The 21,683-nt window shown below is 39.7% G+C and overlaps 1 protein-coding gene across 1 annotated transcript in view; it reads right to left on the bottom strand.

Moving 5' to 3' along the window:
- ankrd11 (ankyrin repeat domain 11) overlaps window positions 1-21,683 on the bottom strand; it is a 130,474-nt gene that overhangs the window by 7,650 nt on the left and 101,141 nt on the right. Inside the window, exons 5-13 of the mRNA XM_088333832.1 lie at window positions 12,379-12,552; window positions 11,663-11,863; window positions 11,429-11,571; window positions 10,337-10,484; window positions 5,870-10,253; window positions 2,228-4,856; window positions 835-933; window positions 572-715; window positions 400-492 (exon numbers count right to left, since the gene is read on the bottom strand). Of these exons, the coding sequence (XP_088189958.1) occupies window positions 400-492; window positions 572-715; window positions 835-933; window positions 2,228-4,856; window positions 5,870-10,253; window positions 10,337-10,484; window positions 11,429-11,571; window positions 11,663-11,863; window positions 12,379-12,552 (8,015 nt within the window). The remainder of the gene's footprint in view (window positions 1-399; window positions 493-571; window positions 716-834; window positions 934-2,227; window positions 4,857-5,869; window positions 10,254-10,336; window positions 10,485-11,428; window positions 11,572-11,662; window positions 11,864-12,378; window positions 12,553-21,683) is intronic.

Below are 21,683 nucleotides of genomic sequence, written 5' to 3'. Positions count from 1 at the left end.
ATATTCATGTTTTTTTTATTATTCTAATTGAAATAGCTATCATAACAAAGCTCTGAACAAAAAAATATTCCTACATTTTTTTCCTCGATTTTTTAAAATGATAATAAATTGTATTAGTAAAAAACAAGTTAAAAATAAAATATAAAGAAACATTCATTTTACATTATGTATTAATAATAATAAAATAATGAAAATGTACTTATTCCTCTCTAATAGCAAAATCATTGTTAAAATGAAACTCAAAACAAGAACTATGATATTACTGGATCATTGAAAACAAAATTAGGATTTGTTTTATTCGCTTCACTAAATTTGTCCCTCAATTTTTAAAGTGGACTTTTCGATTTGAACTAAGAAGCGGGGAAAAAAAGAAAAACCCCTATAATGAATAGATTTTACCTTCATCCGGTCATATTTATCATCCACATCCTGAATCCAGGAGATGAACTGTCGTGCGTTGAAGCGATCTCTCACCGATTTGTTTTCGTCCCCCTGTGCAAACACATTGAGTTAAGGCAAAAATCATCATCCGTCCTCTTCCGATGTTTGTAATTTTTTTTTAAAGTCCAACCTGGCTTTCTGATGGCATATTGTATACTTCCGAATCCAAAAGCATGGTGCAGGCACTGAACGGCACAGCCTGATTGGCTATGGTCCTTGCAGCTCTGCAGTGGACTCTCAACACTTCCTGCTCGCATGAGACGATCAGCTTCTCCTGTTGGCAAAACACACGCTTGAGAGAGCAATCAAGAAAGTTGAGTGCAGAGCATGCAGGGAAAAGGACACTCTACATAGAAAACGGCAAATAATGCATGCAGACTTTGATTTCTTTACCCGCTCTATGCTGTGCTGTAACCGGAGCTTTCCTCTCACTGCTTCCTGTTGCCTGAAGAGCTCTTTTAAAGGCTCCGACAAAGATGGTGGAGGGGCAATCTATTAAAGGACAAAATAAAAAAAGCATGAATCACTGCTCCGCACCAAGGGTTAACATTTATAAAACATACAAAATGTGAGAAAATAATATTTTTAATAATATTACGTCATTGGTATATTTATATCATTTTCCGAGATAATGCATTTTGAAGACACTGTCTTGTCTTTGACTTCCTGAGCTCTGACGTGATCTGAAGCACACAAGCACCCTATTAGTTTACATTTTCTAAGCCAAGTTTTGGTAGTTTTTGTGGCAAATGCCTAAGCGTTGTTTCGCAGATGGGTGCAGCAATGCTACAACAAATAGTGAGCAGCCAAAAAAGCGAAAATAACACACACACAGCTAACAGTGGCTGAACCAGCCAGGACCCGGCAGGCTAGCCTACTGTCATAGAGGACGAACCGGGACCGATTGGCAGGCAAAAGAACTGGAGTCTGACTGACCCAAAACATGATGAGCCAGGATAACCGCGAGTGACAGCAGTAACGAACACAAACCCAGCCGGGAGAAAAAAAACATGAGCACGGCAGGCAATCCAGCAAACCGACTGCTAATGGGGATAACTTATACCAGACAAAACTGGAATGCCTTCGGGTGCCCGCACGCTCAAAGGGAGCTATCTGGACAATACCATATTAATTGCAAGACAAGCAGCAAAACACTAGAGGAAGAGTTACAGTCAAATACCTAATATGAGGCAAAGTTAAAAAAGGAACGCACGCTGTACACGACTACAGGTAAACTTACCCTTTGATGAACTTGAACAAAACAGTCAGAAGTCCCCCAGCGACACGGTCAGTAAAGTTCCAATTACCCCAAGCTTAAATGTGGGCTTACATGCAGAATATATTTATCTTTGCAAAAAAAGTGAAACTGTCTGGGTTATGGTAAAAAAAAATAATTGTAAAAGTTTTTTTTTTTTTTTAGTTTTTTTTTTAAATTTATTAATTTTTTAAAAATTGGGAAATAGTATTGCTGCAACACCAAACATGTCAGAGACATTAGGAATACTATATTTTATCCTAGAACAGCAACATAATTCAAATTTGGTCTATTTTTTTCTGTATCCTAATTAATTGTTGTTTTTTTTTTTCTTGGCAAAAATCTCTTATTTGTCTGGGTCATGCTGAGCAAGAACATGATCAAAATGTGCGAAACTAAAGTTTTAAAGACCTAATAGTGATTAAATTGGGACAGTGATTTCATTTTTTAAATGCGTGATATTTTCCTAGATTACCCTCCCCAAAATGACGCATGAATCTGACATAATGGAGTTGTGAATTATGACCTTACCACTGGGATATGAAGCTTGCTGAGAGGCTTCCCGTCCAGCAGATACGAGCCAGTGTAGGTCACATACTCTGCGTAGCACTGCGGGGCTTGTGGGGTGATGTAACACAAGATTTTTCTCTTTTCCTCTATCTTTTTCCTGATCTGCAGATACTCGAAATAAGGATTGGAACGATCGCTGTGGTAAGGTTCGATGTCGTCCAACTTGATGGCGTTGACCACCACGGCCAACGTCTGCTGAATCATTTCCCGAGTCTGCTGCATGGCCGTGTTTACAAGCTGTACTTGCACCTGCTGCGCCGTTGTACGTGGGAACTTGCGCTTTCGTGGGTGCTGTGTCTGAGAATCCTCATCCTCAATTGGCAGAGGACGGCCTTTACTTGTTTTGCTCAGGACGACTGTCGGCGAAGTGGTGAGAGAACTTGGTACGGACAGAGTCAGAGTGGGATTGGATGCAGGTGTTGAGATGCTCAGCAAAGAGTCTTTGTCTTTCTTCACTGCTGAGAAGGCCAGCACTGAATTCGGAATTGGTGTTCTCGAGGGTAACGCATTGATGGTCACTACTGGACTGATTGTCACAGACAGGGAAGTTGTTGCGGTTAAACTGGGAGAAGAAACTGTAGCAGAAAGATGGTTCTTGGCGCGATTGCGTGTCATCCTCTGAGGAATTTCATCCACCTTCTTGGGGATATCTATGGACAGTGTGCTTTGGGGTACCTGGACCGGCTTTTGTAATGTCTCTTGAAGGTCTGAATGATCTGTTGACCTGGGAGGAGTAATAGCTACCGGGATGTGAGGAACAGGGTCTGGTGAGGATGATGATTCTTTTAGGGGCTCCGCCACATCCTCCTGTTGCTCCTCTGACTTTTCAGTGTCTTGTGGTAACTGCAAAGACTCTGGAACAGGGTGAAGAGGGATGTGATGTAACTGGGTTATCTCAGAATTAACTGATGAATACAACAGATCTGGATCCGACTCATTAGTAAAGGGCATTTTACTTTCCAACATTACACTTTGTTGCACGAAAGCCATAGGACTGTTGACGGGAACACTTTGAGGTTCTGAATCCAACTCTTGTTGAAAGGTAGTATGCAATGATGGTACAACTAAGTCTTGCCCGGTGGGCTCTACCAGCCTCTGGTCGTGAACAGGGCATGGAGTCCCCACTAGACCGGAATGGTCTGCATGCATTAGGTCGGGGTCATCCACATCCATGAGCGTATGTCGAATATGGGGTTGTACAGCCTTGTTAAGATCAGCAAAATCTGAGTCTCGGTGCTCAGTTTCTTCAGACTTTTCTGGGAGCGGCAGGTCGGGTAACGAGAATGGACCAAGATCATCCAGCTCGTCTGTATCAGTGGAGAATGGATCTGCCCATGGTACAACTGGCTCAGGAGCAGCAACTGGGTTTAGGTGGCCATCTGTGGTGGGGCAGAAGGTATGTGCATTCTGCCTGCCACCTGCCTCATTACAAGGTGTCTCTGTGTCCATTTGGTGAGGAACCTCGATATTGGATTTGTTACAGTCCTGAAAAAAGGACTCCAGTCGTGTGGAGGATGAAGACGTATTTAAATAATTTGGTTCCTCATCTAGACCGGTGTCAGGTCTCTCAAGAGAAGGGATGTCAGCCACAGCCTCCTTCTGCTCATCAAAATCCTCTGGGTCTTCTTCCTTGTGCCACCTATTCCAGGTGGCGTATGGTGGAGTTACAGAAGGGTGTCCGGACAAGTGCTGCAGATCGTTGTCCGAGTGAGAATAAGGACTCGTTATTTTGGAGACGGCAGCTTCAATTTCCCCATAAGTCCTATGTGGAGATTTAAGGTCCACATCATGGTTCCAACTCATGCTGTGATCGTAACAGTTTTCTCCGTGGTTGGGCTCTGGATGCGGCGGAGTAAAATGATGAACTTCTTGATCGGGTGACTCGACGTGCCAACTCTTTCTCAATGTATCCCCAACTTGTGCAGGGAAAGGAGAGGGTTCCCGAGTTTGCTGCATCTCATCCTCATCGCAATCGTCTGTACGTTCATCTAAATCGAGGTTGTCGCCTTCATCCTCCTCATCTTCCTCTTCCTCATCCCTTTCCTCTATGACTGAGGGAAGATCTGAGAGGACCAAGTTAGGCTCACTGTGGTGAGATTCAGATATGTCATCAATGTCAAGTGGAGGCAATGCTGCAGGGGCTGGCGTTGGGGGTGCTGCAATGTCGAAGCAGGGCTCCTGTGGATCAGGCCTGTGAACTGGTGTTGACGGCTTTGGCAAGTAACTATTATAAACACTATCGGAAATATGGTCATTACTCTCAGTGCAAGGGAGAGAAGGCAACGCCAGATCAGGTGTTGGGTGATCAGGCTCCTGCCTGGGAGACAACAACCTAATGGGAGAGAAATAGGGTGAGGGTAAGCCCTCTAGTCTGTCAACTGAGGCTGATTTCTGGTCCAGGATTTGTGAACTAGCATCGATTTGGGCCAGTGGATCACTATGCTGCCGGAGGAACTTGTCAGCCTCGATTTTGAACTCTTCTTCCAAAGGTCGGCGCACATCGGAGGAGGCAGAACGGCCGATGAGAGGAAGCTGGAGATTCTTTGCTGGGGTTGGACATGTGCCTTCCTGAAAACCTTGGGAGTACCTGCTAGGGAACAACAAAGTCAGAAAAGAGTATAGGGTTAAGTAGGGTTGAGTAGAGGGTTAAAAAATACAGCACACAACCGGGATATGCAGACCGCGCGCCATATGACGTTTTCACAATGCGGTGTAGGATTTTTAATTTTTTGGTACTTATTTACGGCAATTTCGCCACTGTACGAGAACAACAACAAACTACATAACGGGACCATAAACCTATAAAATTCAAACTTTACAATGTCTGTGCGTATTTGGAGACCCAAGATGCCTTTTTGCTATTGGCTGACACCACATGGAATTCTGGTCTGCAATTCTTTTGCATGACAGCATCATGAAAATGCCGATAGGCTATTTGCTGAACTACCTTCCAAAAAAGTCTGTCTATTCATTCAATTGACAATCTCATGTGCTTTGTAAAGACTTCACAAGTGAGCAAAAACTACTTTATTTTTTGTACTTTATTCTATTTGCTATAGATCCCTAATATTGCTGTTATGCTAAAGGGAAACGCAAAACACAATAACCATTGAAATAACGCTTGCAATATTAGGAAGGCACATGAATTGATACCCTTGTTAGAGTCCAAAGCGAATTGGTGACAATGATTAAAAATAAGGAGGTGATAAAACAAACAAATATTCTAAGGGTAGGCCAATCCTTCCAAGTGCAAGTTTTAAAATTGGCTTCATTTTAAATCGGTCGTTGCAGTCTCTTGTGCATCCACACGCTATTTGACCAGCTCAAGTCACATCGCACCAGAGCTAAATTGATTTATATTTTCCTTTACATGTATATATATTTATATGGTTATTTAATCACATACACATATATTAGACATAAGTACTACTCATTTAAATGTTTTTATCTGGTGTACCAGGGGTTCAGAAAGTATTAGCTGCGCATTACTATTTGTTTCTATCCCCCTCCTGTACGGCAATTTTACTTTGCAATCCCCAACTCAAAGTGGACTAATTGCGTATCCCAGGGATTTACTGTAGATAAAAACAAAAGAACAAATACCTTTCAAAGAAGGATGGTGAACACGCATTCATGGACATAGTCATTGCCGAGGAATTCTGGCAGTCCAACCCATCAAGCATGATGTCAGGGTAATCTTCAGCGCTGCACGACGGAGTCCGTGGGGTCTGCATGACTTCCTCGTAACTGGGGCAAGAGATAACCGATGTTGGTGTAGGGACTCCTGTCGGTCTGTTATGTTCCGACCTGGGAGACGCTGGGAGATTTTCTTTCATTTGATGGCCAGGCAGCCAATCCTTTGAATTGTGATTCTCTGTCGGCTGCTGGAACTTGCGACTAGGTGACATCATGAGGGATGGTAGCCCGACATCTTTGAGCTTTTTCTCCTTAATACCCGACTCCAGACTGTTGGATTTCTTGGAGGAGAGTTCACCACGGTTCTTCCTCATTTCTTCAGTAGACTTGGCTTTGTCCTTAAGTTTAGCCTCTCCTGACTTAGGTCTGAGCTTCTCCATTTGTTTCATCCTTTCTTTGTGTCTTTTATGACGCTCTTCTATTTCTTGATCTTTCAGACTTAGCATCTGACCAAAACTAGTCATTTGATAATCCCCATCCACCAGGAGCTTTTCACGTGGACGGTTATCTTTCCGTGTTTCTTTGGACTGATTGAGCTTTTCATTTTCTTCTTTAAGTTTCGATTTAGTGTGATCAAATCTGTTGTCCAATATGTCCCGATTTCTGTCTTTTTTATTATCAAATTTCGGGCTTTCCTCCTTTGATCGGTCTTTCAAAGTGGTGATCTGTGGGCTATCTCTTAATCCGGACTTCATATCTTCTTTTGAGTGCTTCGAAGACCCAAAGGTATCACTGTGCTTGTTCCTTTCCTCCTTTATTTTATCTTTATGCTTTTCCTTTTTCTTTTTGTCCTTGGATCTATCGCTGATAACAGAAGTTGATTTATCTTTTTTGGACATCTCCTTCTCAAATTCTAATGTCTTTTCAAAATCATCTTCACCATCTCCTTTACCGCTAAAAGGGAACGTGTATGGATCTGCTTCAAGAGGCATGGGCTCTTTCTCGAAAGGCAAGCTTTCCCTGCGACTGTACATGTCCCTGATTTCTTCAGTTTTGTCACGTTTGTCTCCTTTTTTGACCTTCTCTTTATCTTTGTCATGGCTTTTCTTTGAGGACGAGGAGGACGAATGTCGGAGTCTTTCTTTCTCTCTGAACTTATCGTGCGGTGTGGAAATTGAAAGGGAGTCCCTCCTGTCATCAGGCATATCTGCGAGGCTGATGGAGTCATAGTAACTTGTGAGGAGAGGTTCATGACCTCTGTCTGTGAAACTGTCTGAAGAAATATCACTGTTCTTGTCGTTGGAGTCATCCTTGTAGTCATTCATAGCCTCCTCTTCCAATTTTTCTAGAAGAGACTTTTCATTCTCACCACTGCCTTTGGATAGTTTCCTTTCTTTGGAATTATCCATCTTGTTATATTTGCTTTTTGCTTTATCCTCACTGGTATCCCTTTTGTCCAAAATCTTCTGCTTATTTTTCTTCTCCTGATTTGAGTCTACTGATATTCTGTCTTTTCTGTCCTTATGTTTGACATCTACAGATTCTTTCTTGTCTTTGTTGTGTTTCTCGAGGGAGCCCTTGCGCTCTTTACCTGTGTCAAATGTGGCCTTTTCTTTCTTTTTCTCTTTATGGTCTTTGTCTTTCATCTTTTCTACATTGTGTTTCACCTCTGATGACATTTTCCTTACTTTGTCTGAAGGAAAATGATCCTGATCATCTTGATCAGGCGTCGAGTCTTTCCGTATGCAGTCAGAAACGTGAGAAATAGGGCCGTTGTAACTGTCGTCGTCGTCATCATCACTTTCGTCAGTGAAAATGTCAGCTATTTTGTACCAGGTTTTCTCTCGGATTTTCTCCGGCTTTCGTTCCTCTTTCCTCACCTCCAAGAAGTCCTTCTCCCTGTCAGCATGTTTGTCTTGGGAAGCCTTTTCTTTCTTGTCCTTGGTCTGTTCTGATGACATCTTTCGATCTTTACCGTGAGAGTCTTTGAGTTTGTCTTTTCCGCCTTCCTTTTTCTCTTTTACCGTCCGGTCAATTTCTTTTTCCTTGGCATTTTTCTCTGCAGAAATTTTCTCGCTCTTATCCTTCTCAAGATCATTACTTCTGTCTTTCATTTTCTCTTTGTGCTTTTCAGCTTTTGATTTTTCCCGCTTTTCATTTCCATCGAATTTCTTCTCTTTGTCCTTACCAGAATGGTTTCGTTCCCGAACATCACATGACTTACTCACGGCATCCATTTCCTTGAAGAATGTGTCGTTGCCGTAGTCATCTCTATTCGACTCTTGCTTTATTTTTGCATCTTTTCTCTCTTTCATGAAGTCGTACAAGTCTTTGCGGTCTCTATTATTGTCCAGGGAATCTTTTTTGTCTTTGCTTGACTCTGTAGATTCTTTCCGCTTCTTATCTTTTTCAACAGAGTGACTGGAGTTCAATTTCTGTTTCTCCGACCAATCTTTTCTATTATTTTTATCTGAACAATCTTTCTTTTTTGACGCAATGTCTTTCTCCGATCTTTTATCACTATGATCTGATTTCTTTTCTTTCCCTTTGTCTTTTCTTTTTGTCTCTACTGTTTCCACAATAAGTTTCAAAGAATTATTGGCTTTGTATTCTTTGTACTCTTTGACAGCATCCCAGCTGTCGTCTCCATAGAGCGAAGAGTCTGAGGACATCTCTGAGCCCCATCTGTCATGATGGTCATCCGAGGCACTGAGCTTTGTATCATCTAGATTGAGAAAACGGTTATTGACGTCGTAGCTTTCATATTCTTGCTCTTCTTTCAATACTTTGTCTTTTTTACACTTTTCCTCTTTAGTGGTTTTCTCCTTATCAACCTTTAGATGCTTTTCTTCTTTCTGCTCACAGGTCCTGTTTGTTTTAATCTTGTCCTTGGACTTTTTCTTCTTCTCCTCCTTATGGTTTTTCTGTTTGTCCTCTTTGGGTTTTTCCTTGATGGTTCTATCCTTGTCAGATTTTACAGTCTTCTCTCGTTCCTCCTTGTTTGTTTTGTCCTTGACAGAGTCCTTTGTTTTCTTATTTTTGTCCTTTTCTGTTGTTCTATGCAAGTCTTTCCCCGATGACCAATCCTTTTCCTCAGACTTGCTTTTCAAGAGCCTTTCTTCCTTTTTTGAATGGTCTTTTTCATGTTTTGATAACTTGATCTTACTTTCAACTGGCAAGTCAGATTCGGAATTGATGGACTTTTGCCGTGTGTCTTCAAAATCAAATGAGTAGCTTTTTACAAATTTTTCATTCATGTCTTGATTGAGCACGAGGCTCGGAGCTTTCTCCTTTTCTTTGCTTTTGTGCTTGTGCTTTACCTTATGCTTCTTGAGCACTTTTCCATCTACGTCTGTTTTGGAGGCCGTACAATCTACAGTGACGTTTTTGAAGATGTCAGGATTTTTCTTCTCTATTGTGTTATTGTGTACGTTGTTATTCTTCTTTTTGTTCTCTTGTGGTTTTCTTTTGACTTGTTTTAATGATTCAACACTCGAGTCAACAGAAGAGTAGTCTGATTCGCTTGACAGTCTTGTTCTCACTGAATCTGACAAAGAACTTACATCAGACCATGTTGGAGATGACACGGTTTTCCAGCCATCAGTTCTCCACTGCTTTGGATGTTGTTCTGCCAATGATGGTGCTTGTTTCTGAGAGTTCAAGTTTCCGTGTGAGGATGATGACGTATTGAAACAATTGGATTCTTTCACAATGATAGAAGAATCCTTTATGCTGTTGGACACCTTATCATCTTCACTCTCCATATCTCCACAATCAGAATCAGACGTACAGAATTTGTCATTGATTTTACCAAACCTGACTTCTTTGCCAATGTTGTTTTTACTCTCCTTCTTCCGCTTCTTTTTTACTTTATTCTTATCTTTTAGTTGTTTCGAAGTCAGATTTCCTGACTCTCTTGCCTTGGCATTTGTTTGCAGGGCTTGTTGACGTGGCGTAGGTGCTGGTGTGAAACACAGCGTCGTTTCTTCTTCATCGGAACTGTTACTGTCCGAGATTATCCGCCTGACGGCTTTCTTTGGTGTGAGCGAGTTGCTTTTGGAATAGGTTTTGACCTCCATTTTGGGTATGGAGATGAAACTGTTGGCCTTGGTGACTGTATCCTTGCGGAAGTCTTTTTTCAGGAGGTGCTTGTCATCCACCGGGGGGACTCGCTCCTCCTCGTCGTCTTCGTCAAATTCATACTCGTCCTTGATGGGCGTGACCGCAGATTTGGGAGGGTCTAACGTTTTCCCTTTCAACTTTAAACCCTTCTCAAACTCTGAGTCTGTGTTGTTCCCATCAACAGAGCTAGACGGAGCGCATGACGGAACGTCCTCTTCTTCTGAAGATTCTAAGTGAAGCGAATAAAACACAAGTTAACATGCAAATTAGATTTCTGATGCACCTCCTCAACGTTCATGAGATAGTACACACCTGATGAGCTTTCCTCACTTGAGGTGTAGGTGCCTTTTCCCAACAACAAATTCAGCATTGTTGGAGAGTTGGCAACATTTAAAGGCGTTTCACCTCTTCGGTTACTTTGACGTGGGTCTCCCCCATACCGTAAAAGTAGCTTAACCACCTGTAAGAATAAACATTATGATAGAAAGTGAAGATTTTTGGAGGGCCCTCGTGACTTGCTCTTTCGACGTATCATGTCCAATTCCCATTTTATAAATTAACATGTGAAAATACCTAGAGTTTATAGACTAAAGTGTTGCCGAAAAGTAAGGAGAAAGATGGCAAGAAAGCAAAAAAAAGAAAAAAAAAGAAAAGAAAAACATCCACAACCTGTAAAATGTGTGCACTAATTTAAACCTTGCTGTAATTTCTAAAATGACTACCAAATGACTGTTATATGATCAATGACAGGGGTCGCCAACATATTTCAGGCTGAGAGCTGGCACCACGTTGGAGACCCCTGATCTAAGACATGTCTGAAAATGAAAATAAATAGATGAAAAATAAAAGTAAATAAACACGTGTAAAACATCTATGCCTTAAATCTAAGTATGTGACCTTTTACTATGTGATCTTGCACAATTTACACGCCTTGAGATTTCTTTCCTGCAAAGCATGAGATCAATTAATTAGCTTTAAGCGCTGTTTTTTAGCTTACTTTATTCCCAAAATAAATGTAGTACCCGGGTTGGTCAAATATATATATATAGCATAAAATGTATTGCTTGTTAATTTTGTAAGTTGGGAAATGCAGTGATGAATCACACCAAATTACATTACCTTGGTACAATTCTTTCCCTACTTTAAACTGAAATTGTATTGGAGGTTGCCTTTTGGTAAAATTTTGCAACTGCTCCAGAATTAAAGATGAGCAGCATTATTTGTGTCTAGTCCCATCCCAGGCATGGTATTTTCTCTGATGATTCCCGGCACCAAATAAATTAATTAATATGCAAACATGCTTGGTGCCTAAGGTTCCCAGAACAATAACAGGTTTTATTCATTTGTGAGGTAAAGCTTTACCAACATATTCCTATGAGTAAGACGAAAAAATAAAATTTTCACCTTAAAATGTCCATTGTTGGATGCATCATGAAGTGGGGTGTCATCATCCAGACCCTTGGTGTTGACCTCCGCTCCGGCTGCCAGCAGCTGCTTGGCCACATCATAATATCCCCTGTTGCATGCCTCATGCAATGCAGTCCAGCCTAAATACATTGAGCAAAATAAATTATAAGCACTGAACATTGTTTTTCCCTATTTTAACTGCATTTAGTAATCAAGTCTAAAGTCTCTTACCTGCAAAGTCTTTTACATTCACATCAGCTCCCTCACTGATGAGTTCCTTAATACGTCGTACCTCACCGCGAATCGCTGCCCTGTGCAGCCGAGTCTCTCCCCTCTCGTTTCGTTTATTTACTTTGTCTTTGGTTTTAGATGCAGAGTTTGGCGTTCCCTTCTGACCTAGACTTGACTGTGACTGGTGCTTTGGTGTTGTGTCTGTTGATTGGACAAAAACAAATGATTATATTACTCTAAAATGTTTGAGTTTATTACGAAAACAATGTTTTCCATTCATGCAGTGCACAAAAGTTGTTCATCTTTTGGCCACTGGGTGGTATCATAACACCAGGAATAGGAAGAAGCCAGAATCTATGTGAGCCTATTTAGAAGATAATGCTAGTGCCACCAACTGCACAGCTATTCATTGCAGATTTTTAAAACAGTGATGTGAATAATTAAGAACACAAATCGTATTTACACAAACGTGTAAATCAATCGCATATTTGTCTTAAAACCAAACGTGAATTCATAAATATTAAAACGCTCAAGGTAAATTGTTATTCACATCACAGTAAGTGTATATTACATTGAAAAGTAAAAATGAAAAACTCATATTGGTCGCTGCAACTCTTAACAAAACACACTGTCATTGCTGTTCCTTTTCGCAAAACTCAGCGTCCCCTGTTTTCTGGTGTGCAACAGAAGACGTGGTCTCCATGACAAGGACGCACCTGGACTGTTTACGGACTCCTCTGCAGTCATTTGCATGAGCAAGGCCACCTGCTGCCGCTCGGAGAGGGGGTACCCTGCCCGGATGCCTGGCATCCCCATCCCAAACGGCAAGGTTGCCTTCCGGGTATTTGTGGGCTCCTTTTTAATGCGCTTCCGCTCTGGACCTGGTTTCTCTGTGGTAGAAAAGAAGAAAAACAGTTTAATTTTTGTGGGTAATATGGCCCCACGGGAACAGGCAAAAAACAACCAGAATAAAGTGGCTAAGTAATGGTGATCTGAAACACTATGAAGGAAATATAGATTGTACAGTATACCCTCAATGTTTACGGTTAATCAGTTCCAACCGTAGTGAATTTCCCGGAATTAGGAACCATATTTATATACATATATACACACATACATAAACATACCATACATGCATACAATTTGTTTGTATATATATATATATATATATATATATATATATATATATATATATATATATATATAATTAGGGCTGGGAATCAAATAAAATAAACTAATTAATCTGAGCTTTGAAATAAATCAATTGCGATTAATCCAGGATTTTTAAATCCAGATTTTTTTTGTAAAAAAAAAATATGCATGGAAAAATAAGATTACATTTTTATTATGCCAAATTGTATAGCCCTATACCAAGTCCGGTAAACGTGCATACAGACTGTAATGACAAAGATATTCAAGAACAGTACTTTATGTCAACACTGTTGAACTGTAAATTTGCTGTAAACATGTCTTAAATATTCTAACAAAAAAATGCATACCAAGTAAAGGAAAGGTGCATAAAGCTTGTGGTGTCAAAGAAAAATCTTCCACAAGGAAAATATTTAGGTTCCTTATGTAAACATTGTAGAACACACATCCCTTGCACCGAACTGATCCAATGTTGTTTGATGAGGTCTGCTGTCTGACTGTACCACCGCACCCGGGTGCTTAGCTTCAAGAGATACATCAGGGAAGAAGTGCTCCCTATGGTGATTAAATTCAGCATTGCAAAGCATACATATCACTTTCGCCTTGTCAATATTCCCATCGGGCAATGTTTTAAAGCGAAATGGTCTGCCTAAATGGGTTTCCCTTTTCCATCGCTAGCATGCTACGCCACGTTAGCCTCAGGAAACGAAAGTAACTCTTCTTTGTTTGTTGGAACAGGGCAACTTTACACTTGTGCACAGGGAGGAATTTTAATCGTTACGTTAATATATTTTCACGTGTTAAATTGAAAATTATAACGCAAATCATTAATGCGACATTTTTCCCAGCCCTTATGCATTACAGTGTAACATAAGGAATCTGTTTACTTGTGTGCTTTGCTGCAAACCCAGTTTTCCCCATCCCGTGTATTTTCATGCCACTCAGCACTGGGGGACTTGTACTGCAGATAGAAATCATACACGCAAACTCTGGCTTACTCGCTAATGCTAATGAAGCATATGTGTATTGGTTGATTTTTGAGGGACATTTCCATTTTATTTCTTATACCAATGGTGGAAATACCACAGTTGTAAACATACATATATACTGGACACAACAATTGATTGCAACCATATGTAGTGTTTGTCTATGCTACTGTCAAGCCATATAATAATAATAATAATAATAATAATAATAATTTCCTTGTATTGTCATTCTGTGTAACAATGTACACAGAACGAAATGTCGATTGCACCTGACCCGTTGTAGCGAGCCGATGCAGCCGCAGCCAACAGAGGGCGCCGCCGACCACTTTTTAAGTCTTAGGAATGACTCGGCCGGGGCGCGAACCACCGACCTCCCAGTCTCAATACGAGCACACCTTGTAAAAAGACGGGACGTAGCAATGGGGCCCACTTTTGGAGCCAAGATCAAAGAAGCACATAACTCAATTTGTTTTGGTGAGTGACAGACAATTTATTTTATTAATGTCAACAGTGAAACACAGAAATGACATGTTTTTGTATATTGACGTCTCTCGTGCCTGCCCCACTGATCAGATTGCTCGCACAAGGAATATATGTATACAAGGTATTGTTTTTTTTCACTAGTCATGTAAACGATTAATTTGGATTGCTCCAATCAGCACTCGGGAAAAAGAAGACAGATCTGATTGTTTTGAGTGTGCTGGCTCTTAAAGTGACGCCAAAATTCCACAATGTATGCAAAAATCCGCAGAACTAATTATTGGAAAAAAATCTGCCATGCATGGGGACACAAAAGCGCAATATGACAAGAGAGCACGGTATTATAATATATCAATATTTGGTCTTGTTTATAGGAGTAAAAACAGACACATAAGGAAGAGATGATAACATCTGAGGGAGCGAGAAATAACTTTTTTTTGTTTTCATTTGTGATGGATTAGCTGTGATATTCTTTGGTTACTTTTCAAGTACTGTGATCACAAGAATGGTGATTTTTGTCACAACTACTAAGAATACTTCAATTGTTTACAATACAAAATACTACAATAACAATGTTTGATGACAATTTTGTTTTCAATAGACCAAAATAGTCTATATTCGTTTCCCACTGAAAGCCGAGGCCTTCACAGGGCTTCAGGCTGTGTGTTTATGTTTTCAAGCCAATCAGTACAAGTCAGGAAGAGGGTGGGACTTGGAAAGAGCACACTTATTACGAAATATTCAATTTGACACAGCCCTGCCAAGGTCACCACATGCCTGCCTGCCAGTCTGAATGGAGTCTCTGCTATGGGACAAAAGCAGCTGCTCTACAAAGGCACACCCAGCAATTATTTTCAGCAGTCACATACCATCTGATGACCCTTGGATAGGACTCCAGCTAGCTACTCATGATTTTAACAGCTGATCTTTGAGCATGCATAACATTTCAAAGACAAAAATAATCATAAGTCATACTCTTTCACCCAGTCATAGAAACACCAGTAGACTTGTATGAGCTTGATTTTCTTGTTATTTATTTTGTTACAACATAGCAATACTACCCACGGTGATTCACAATCACACCTCCAAAGTGTTATTTCATTTATTTTTTATTTTAGAAAGCTGGGTATGTTCTATTCACATATCAAAATCAGATAAACTTTTAAGAACATCTGCTAACGCTTTGAGCTCATGTCTCCCCACCCCCTAGATAAACCCTAGTCCACTCTCCAAAGCAGTTGCCACTCAGACACATTCCTTATTCCAAGACTTGAAGAGGGGGAACCACAGAAGCAGTCAAAACATGTTTTGGGAGCAGCTGAACAGAAAAAGTGCTACGCTGGCGCTTTCTGAGCATGTTTCCAAGACTGCTATGCCTGAAAGCAACTGAAACGACAATGCACAAAAACAGAAGAAGTTCTATGTAAACTGGGACAGGACAGTAACAGTAACTACCGGTACTCACATTTCTATTGTTGTTTGTATAAATCCAAGTACACACTGGATTTTTAAATGCATAATCTGTACTTTGGGCACTAACCCTGTCATTGAATGGGGTTATAATTCTCAACTCTCAATGAATGATGCCATTTACTCAGATTTATTGAAGAAGGCCAATCCAGACACCTGGTATGTTTACATTTAGGCAATAATCCAATTGGAAAACAAACTATTACCATTACGATTTTCTTAAGCCATTTAAACACGTAAAACAATTTGATTAAGTGCTTAGTCAAGCAAGTATTCTGATTGCAATGGTTGGGTTAGTCCTTTAATTTTCCTTTTAAATGTGCATGTACAAACATTAGAGTAATCAAATTGCTTGCATGCAGTTCCTTCATCAGGGATATATTGCCACAAAAATAGGTGGAACCTGTAGTATGGAAATGGATTATCCACACACACACTCCTGTTTAGTCGCTAAAAAAGCCTCATGTTTGATATCTACAGGACATTTATGATTTCTTTACAGCTCCCAGGCAAAACAGCTAGTAATTTTTACTGGGTGTGACAGTAGTATCCATCAATATATATTGTAAGTCTGCTTCTGATCCCAGTCGGACTATTCCCAGCTTGTACACATCAGTGTTGAATAACATACAATGCATAATTGCATTGAAATTTTTTATTTTGCAAGTAACCTGAAGGTCACAGTTTATGTAAAATGCACATTTTGATTGCTTACATGAAAATACTGTGTCTGGGATGCCTGTCCATTCCTCGTCAAGGGTGAAATTCAAATTTAAAAGAAAAAATGCGCCTGCACTTGTTGGTTAACATAACTCCCCCAACATTACATTTCTAAGCTAATGACAAGACTGTGCAAAATATGAGTGACAGAACCACTTGCAAACCTGTAAAACCTCTGAGGTTTACTGACCGACCAACCCAAAGTAGCAGCTCCCCATTCCACTCCAACCAACCAAATTTCTAACTATGCAATTTTAAAAACAGCATTTCACTCTGTTGTGATGTTGATATGAATTAGATTAATTGTTTAACCCTATCGATAGCACAATGGCAGACAAAACTGAAGCACAGACCAACACCGGTTCAACTACGTAACAATATCCGCCACAGAGAAGTGCCCTAACCAGCTTGACCACATGTCCAACCGTGGCACTTCACACACTTAGACAATCATTTGCTTGGGGAACTTAAGTTGTGAAAACAGGAAGTCAAGGCAGAAGAAACGGGAAATGGCTAACAGGATGTTTTTTCAGTGCTCAGCCTTGAATAAGAAACTCATTAAACATAAACAAAAATACAGAAATGCGATGGTAAATATGATTGCTTTGCAATAGACACAAAAGACTAATGGTTGGCTCTCTGATCAGCATAAATCATCTCAACAATTTCACTAGTTGCTTCAACTCACTTTTTTTTAGTGCACACTGAACATCATTAGCATACCATGGCCATGTCTCTGAGGCCCACCAAAAACTAACCAAACTTAAACCTAAAGAAACAAGACACCACCATGAAAATAGTTGTACAAGAAGCAGCAGAGACCAGAGAAATACATAAATAAAAAAATGCAAATATGAATATCGTAATTAAAACTAGATTTGAAATCCAAAACATGCTCTAATAATTGTGAAAGTAAATCAAAACAGTACGTAAATAGAATTAAAAATCTGACAGTAAAACTCTGGGCTGTGGAGTAAATGACTTTCTCACTCAATTGAAGGTAAGGCTGAATGATTCTTGGAAAAAAAAAAACAAATTGCGATTTTTCAGACCGGTATTGAAATTTTGACGCGATTTTCAATTTTAAAAGAAACGTGCATTTGTGTTTGTTTGGTCTTTGGGGAGAACAAAAACATAGTGACATGCAAACATCCCTTGAGATGACGTACTTGGAGACTTGAGAATATACGCCTGTAACAAAATAACTATAGAGGGGGCCATATTTTAATAAAAAAATTAACAAATACCGCCAAAGCCACTCTCCAGGCAAAAGCTAATTCCTTAAGCACATGTTATGTGTGACATTAAATGATTTGATAAAATATATTAAATAATAATAAAGCCAAAGCCCGTGTCCCATTTTAATATAAATAACCCCACTTAAAACTGTCTCTCTCCAGCAGCAACTTAAGAGTCTTGTGGCTCATTTTGACTGTCATTTTTGTCCTGAATAATGGTTTCAAAACAAGGTGTGGGCGAAGTTATTTTGTAAAAATGTCATAAAATACTGCAAACGGGGATACCAATGTATTTAATTTTGGTACAGACTGCGCTGAACAAGGGGGAGAAGGAGTGCACGCACTGTGTGTATAGCTCTGCCCATTCCTACCGCTCACCCGATCAAATTGCTTTGGGTGCTTTGATGGAGTTTTGGAGTGTTTAAAGTTTGTTCTGTGGGTTTTATCATAAAGTGTCTCAACAGTAATCATACAATGTTTAATGAGGTGCCATATAAAGGATTCTTATCTGATGTACACCCAAAACTGGGTCAGTTGGTGTGACTCCTGGACTGTAAACTGTAGTTGAAACTGTGCCCAATATATACTGAACCAAACCATTTACCTATTCAGTGTTCTTCCTCTTTGCACATGCTACAATCGGCTTTGCATGTCACAATGCAGTAAAAAAATCGCGCATTTTATCTCTGTGCCAGATGTATTCATTAAAAGAGCCATATAAGCCTCGCTAGACATAGGTTCCCGACCCCTGCTCTATGGAATATGGCTGTAACCAATCAACACTCGTGACTATTCCTAAAAATAAAGAGGTAATTAAAGCAAGGATGACTTTTAAAGGTGGAAAAGTATAAAATGTGTTTCATTTTTAGACAAAAACTTACAATACAAGAAACAAATATCATCTGCAGTGGATAACTGAAATTGGAGTAGATTTATGATGGTTATTTTGAACTCACCCAACAATCTTCTGGAAACAAAATGACTTAGAACTACATTTTGCAGGGTAGGAGAGCAGTTGAGCAGTAACCACATATTTTGATACTGTAAAAGATGCTTGAGATATGTGTTCCAGTGCCATGTACAGTGTTTAAAATTGTTGGGGAAGCAAGGTAGACACTTAAAAAAATCCAGGAATTGTTTATAACTTTTGTACAAACTTTGTTTTTAATAAAAGTTTTTAAACAGGGAAAACACAGGGGGGAGCAGAAATATTTTACCCTTTTGTTTCACCTACAACACATTTGGGAAAATCCACCCGTCAAATTGACTGTGATGTTTCTAACCCTTCAAAGCTTGACTTAAATAGCGCAAATGGCCTGGAGCCCGAAGACAGCTGGGATGGGATCCAGCAAACCCAGCCACCCTGAGTGGTTCAGAAAATGGATAATCCTTTGGGAATAGAACGTGGGCAGTAGTACTAACTCAAATGGTACAGTTATTTGATTTTCTCTACTTAATTTATCTGGGAGGCTAAGCAGTACATTTTCCAAGACATCAACCCTGCAATTTTTTATACAAAATTCCACAAAGAAGTCCATCCACTTGTCTCAATGTTACTTTTATGTAACCAAAAGCTTACACACAATTCAGAGCAGTAACTGAATCGCTGAATGCAGCCACTATGGAGGACATTAGTATCCTTAAGGCAGTCAACTTCTTCAAATGACTGTCCAAACACTCTCCTTGTGGACATACAGCCTTTCATTGGGAATCAGCAAAGTAGGCTACAGCAAATGAGAAAATAACCTAAGCATGCACTTGAATGCAACAATAACAAAGAAAAAGGGGGGTTTGGCAAAAATTTCACAACCAAATTCTGTTTTAGAATGCTAATCAGATAGTTATCGAATAATTGAATTTAAAAATGATCAAACCAATAGACCCCCGGGATACTGCGGCCCCATCTGTTGTTGTTTTTAAATAAAAGGTGTACTGAAGGTGTGGAATAAGATGTTCATGCGTATGTAGAGCTACTTCTCTATGATGTGTGACTGCTATTAGTCGACGTTACAGCATCAAAATGCTATTGGCTAAACTACCTCCCACAATGACTTTACAAGTCTGCAATGCAATACTGTATTTTTGTAGTGTATTTAACAGGCATGACAATGGGTCAGGGGTTAAAAATGTGAGAAAAGTGTGGAGAAAATATGTTTCTATACACTGTACAAGCCCACAAAATACTAAGCTCTGTTGACCCAATGTTTCAGTATCTGCAGGAGGCACCACACATACATACACTCTAAGGCGTGGAACCCCAGGATAAACAAGTGACAAAAGCCTTAAAACAGAAAAATAAAATAAAAAAAACAATATTAGGTGAAATTGGCAAAAATTTGCCTTGCATTACCCAGGGATTAAAACCGCGTCTCATAAACAGCAAGCAAATGTAATAACACTGAACCACTGACAACAAATAAAAATTTACCATAGTATGGCACCATGCATTGGGTACTTGTTCAGTTAGGTTGATGAATGGTAGTCAGCAAATACAACTTTTTTGGGTTTTTTCTCATCGGATCTATATGATTCGCGTAGGTCACCCATTTTGATGTCAAAACAGCGAATTTCGCTCAAAGGTGCGAGATTTTCCATGCCTGATTTAATTGCTATCGGACCCAAGTCATACACTGATGCTAATGGTGGAAGTATCAAAACCATGGATACGATGCCTGTTATTATCAAGAAATACCTTGGAACATGCATTGTTGCCCTGTTAGGTTACATGGCCGTAACCAATCGATGAGTGTGACGAATATTATATAATATTGCTATTCATTATGTTATTTAATCATATACGCATATATTATAGATAAGCAGTACTTACTACTTAACATTTTGTTGTTGTAATGTTTTTATAAGGAGTACCGGTGGTAGGTAACACATCACCATAGGTTTTATCCACCACTATACAGTAATTTCAATTTGCGATTCCCACTTTGGAACAGATTAATTTTGTATCACGGAGGCTCTATAGTTGACTAAAGCAAGATCTTCTAAGGGCATAACAAGCCTCACATGTGGACCATTCTAAATCAGCCGTCGCTGTCTCCTGCCTCACTCTGCATCCATCCGCTACGCTACTCAACCAATTAAAGTCATGTCCAACCATAGGCAAATATAATTTCCTCTTCCTTTTACACGGTTTCCCATAGAATTATTTAAGACCCCGGTGGGTTGATAGTCTAGGGGGGCAGGGGGGCATGCGTGGGGGCGTATTAGGGGGCGTGTCTGTTGGCATGCCCAGGGACGTGCCCAAGGGCGTGCGTACACTAGTTATGAAAGGCAATGACACAGCAAACAAGTCATACCCACAAAGCATGGTCAACACAGGAGTTGTCGTCATCTATTTACACTAAAAATAACTAGTGTTGTTCTGATGCCGTACTATTTTAAAATATCATATCAGCGAGTAAACAGGCCAAATCACCTATATGAATTTTGAATTTAATCAAATTTAAAAATCATGTTAGTAATGTAGTAAATGACAGCATTATATATCAGTACCGCTGCTTTTGTGATTGCTGCTATGACAGGATACCGGTTCCTCTTTGATGGTTTACAGGAGGTTATTTCATACTCGTCAACTTCAGCCAATTGCTCCCCTTATTAATGATTGCAATTCTCTTAAGTGATAATGAACCTTACTAACACAACATAACACTTATTTATTCACAGCAAGACAGACTGTGTAGAACAAAAAAAAAGAGTTATTTAAAAAAAATCTACACACAGAAATTGTTATATGGTGTAAACAAACTGAAATGACCAAAAAAATACATGTTGACAGTTATTTTATTGTGACACACAATCTGGTGGTGATGGGAATTTGGGCTCTTTCAGCTGTCTCCCAAACGGCTCTTAAGATTTTCTATATATATACTACGAACAATAATGCAAAGATATGCATACATTTTTTAAAATAAACCTTCTATTATGTACTATACTAGGCAAACCTTTATTTTTTCACTCTAAAGT

This window comes from Urocampus carinirostris, chromosome 4 (assembly GCF_059441175.1).
Source record: "Urocampus carinirostris isolate Australia breed hairy pipefish chromosome 4, RoL_Ucar_1.0, whole genome shotgun sequence".
NCBI classification, from domain to species: domain Eukaryota; kingdom Metazoa; phylum Chordata; class Actinopteri; order Syngnathiformes; family Syngnathidae; genus Urocampus; species Urocampus carinirostris.
This window is presented reverse-complemented; position numbering and strand designations above follow the sequence as displayed.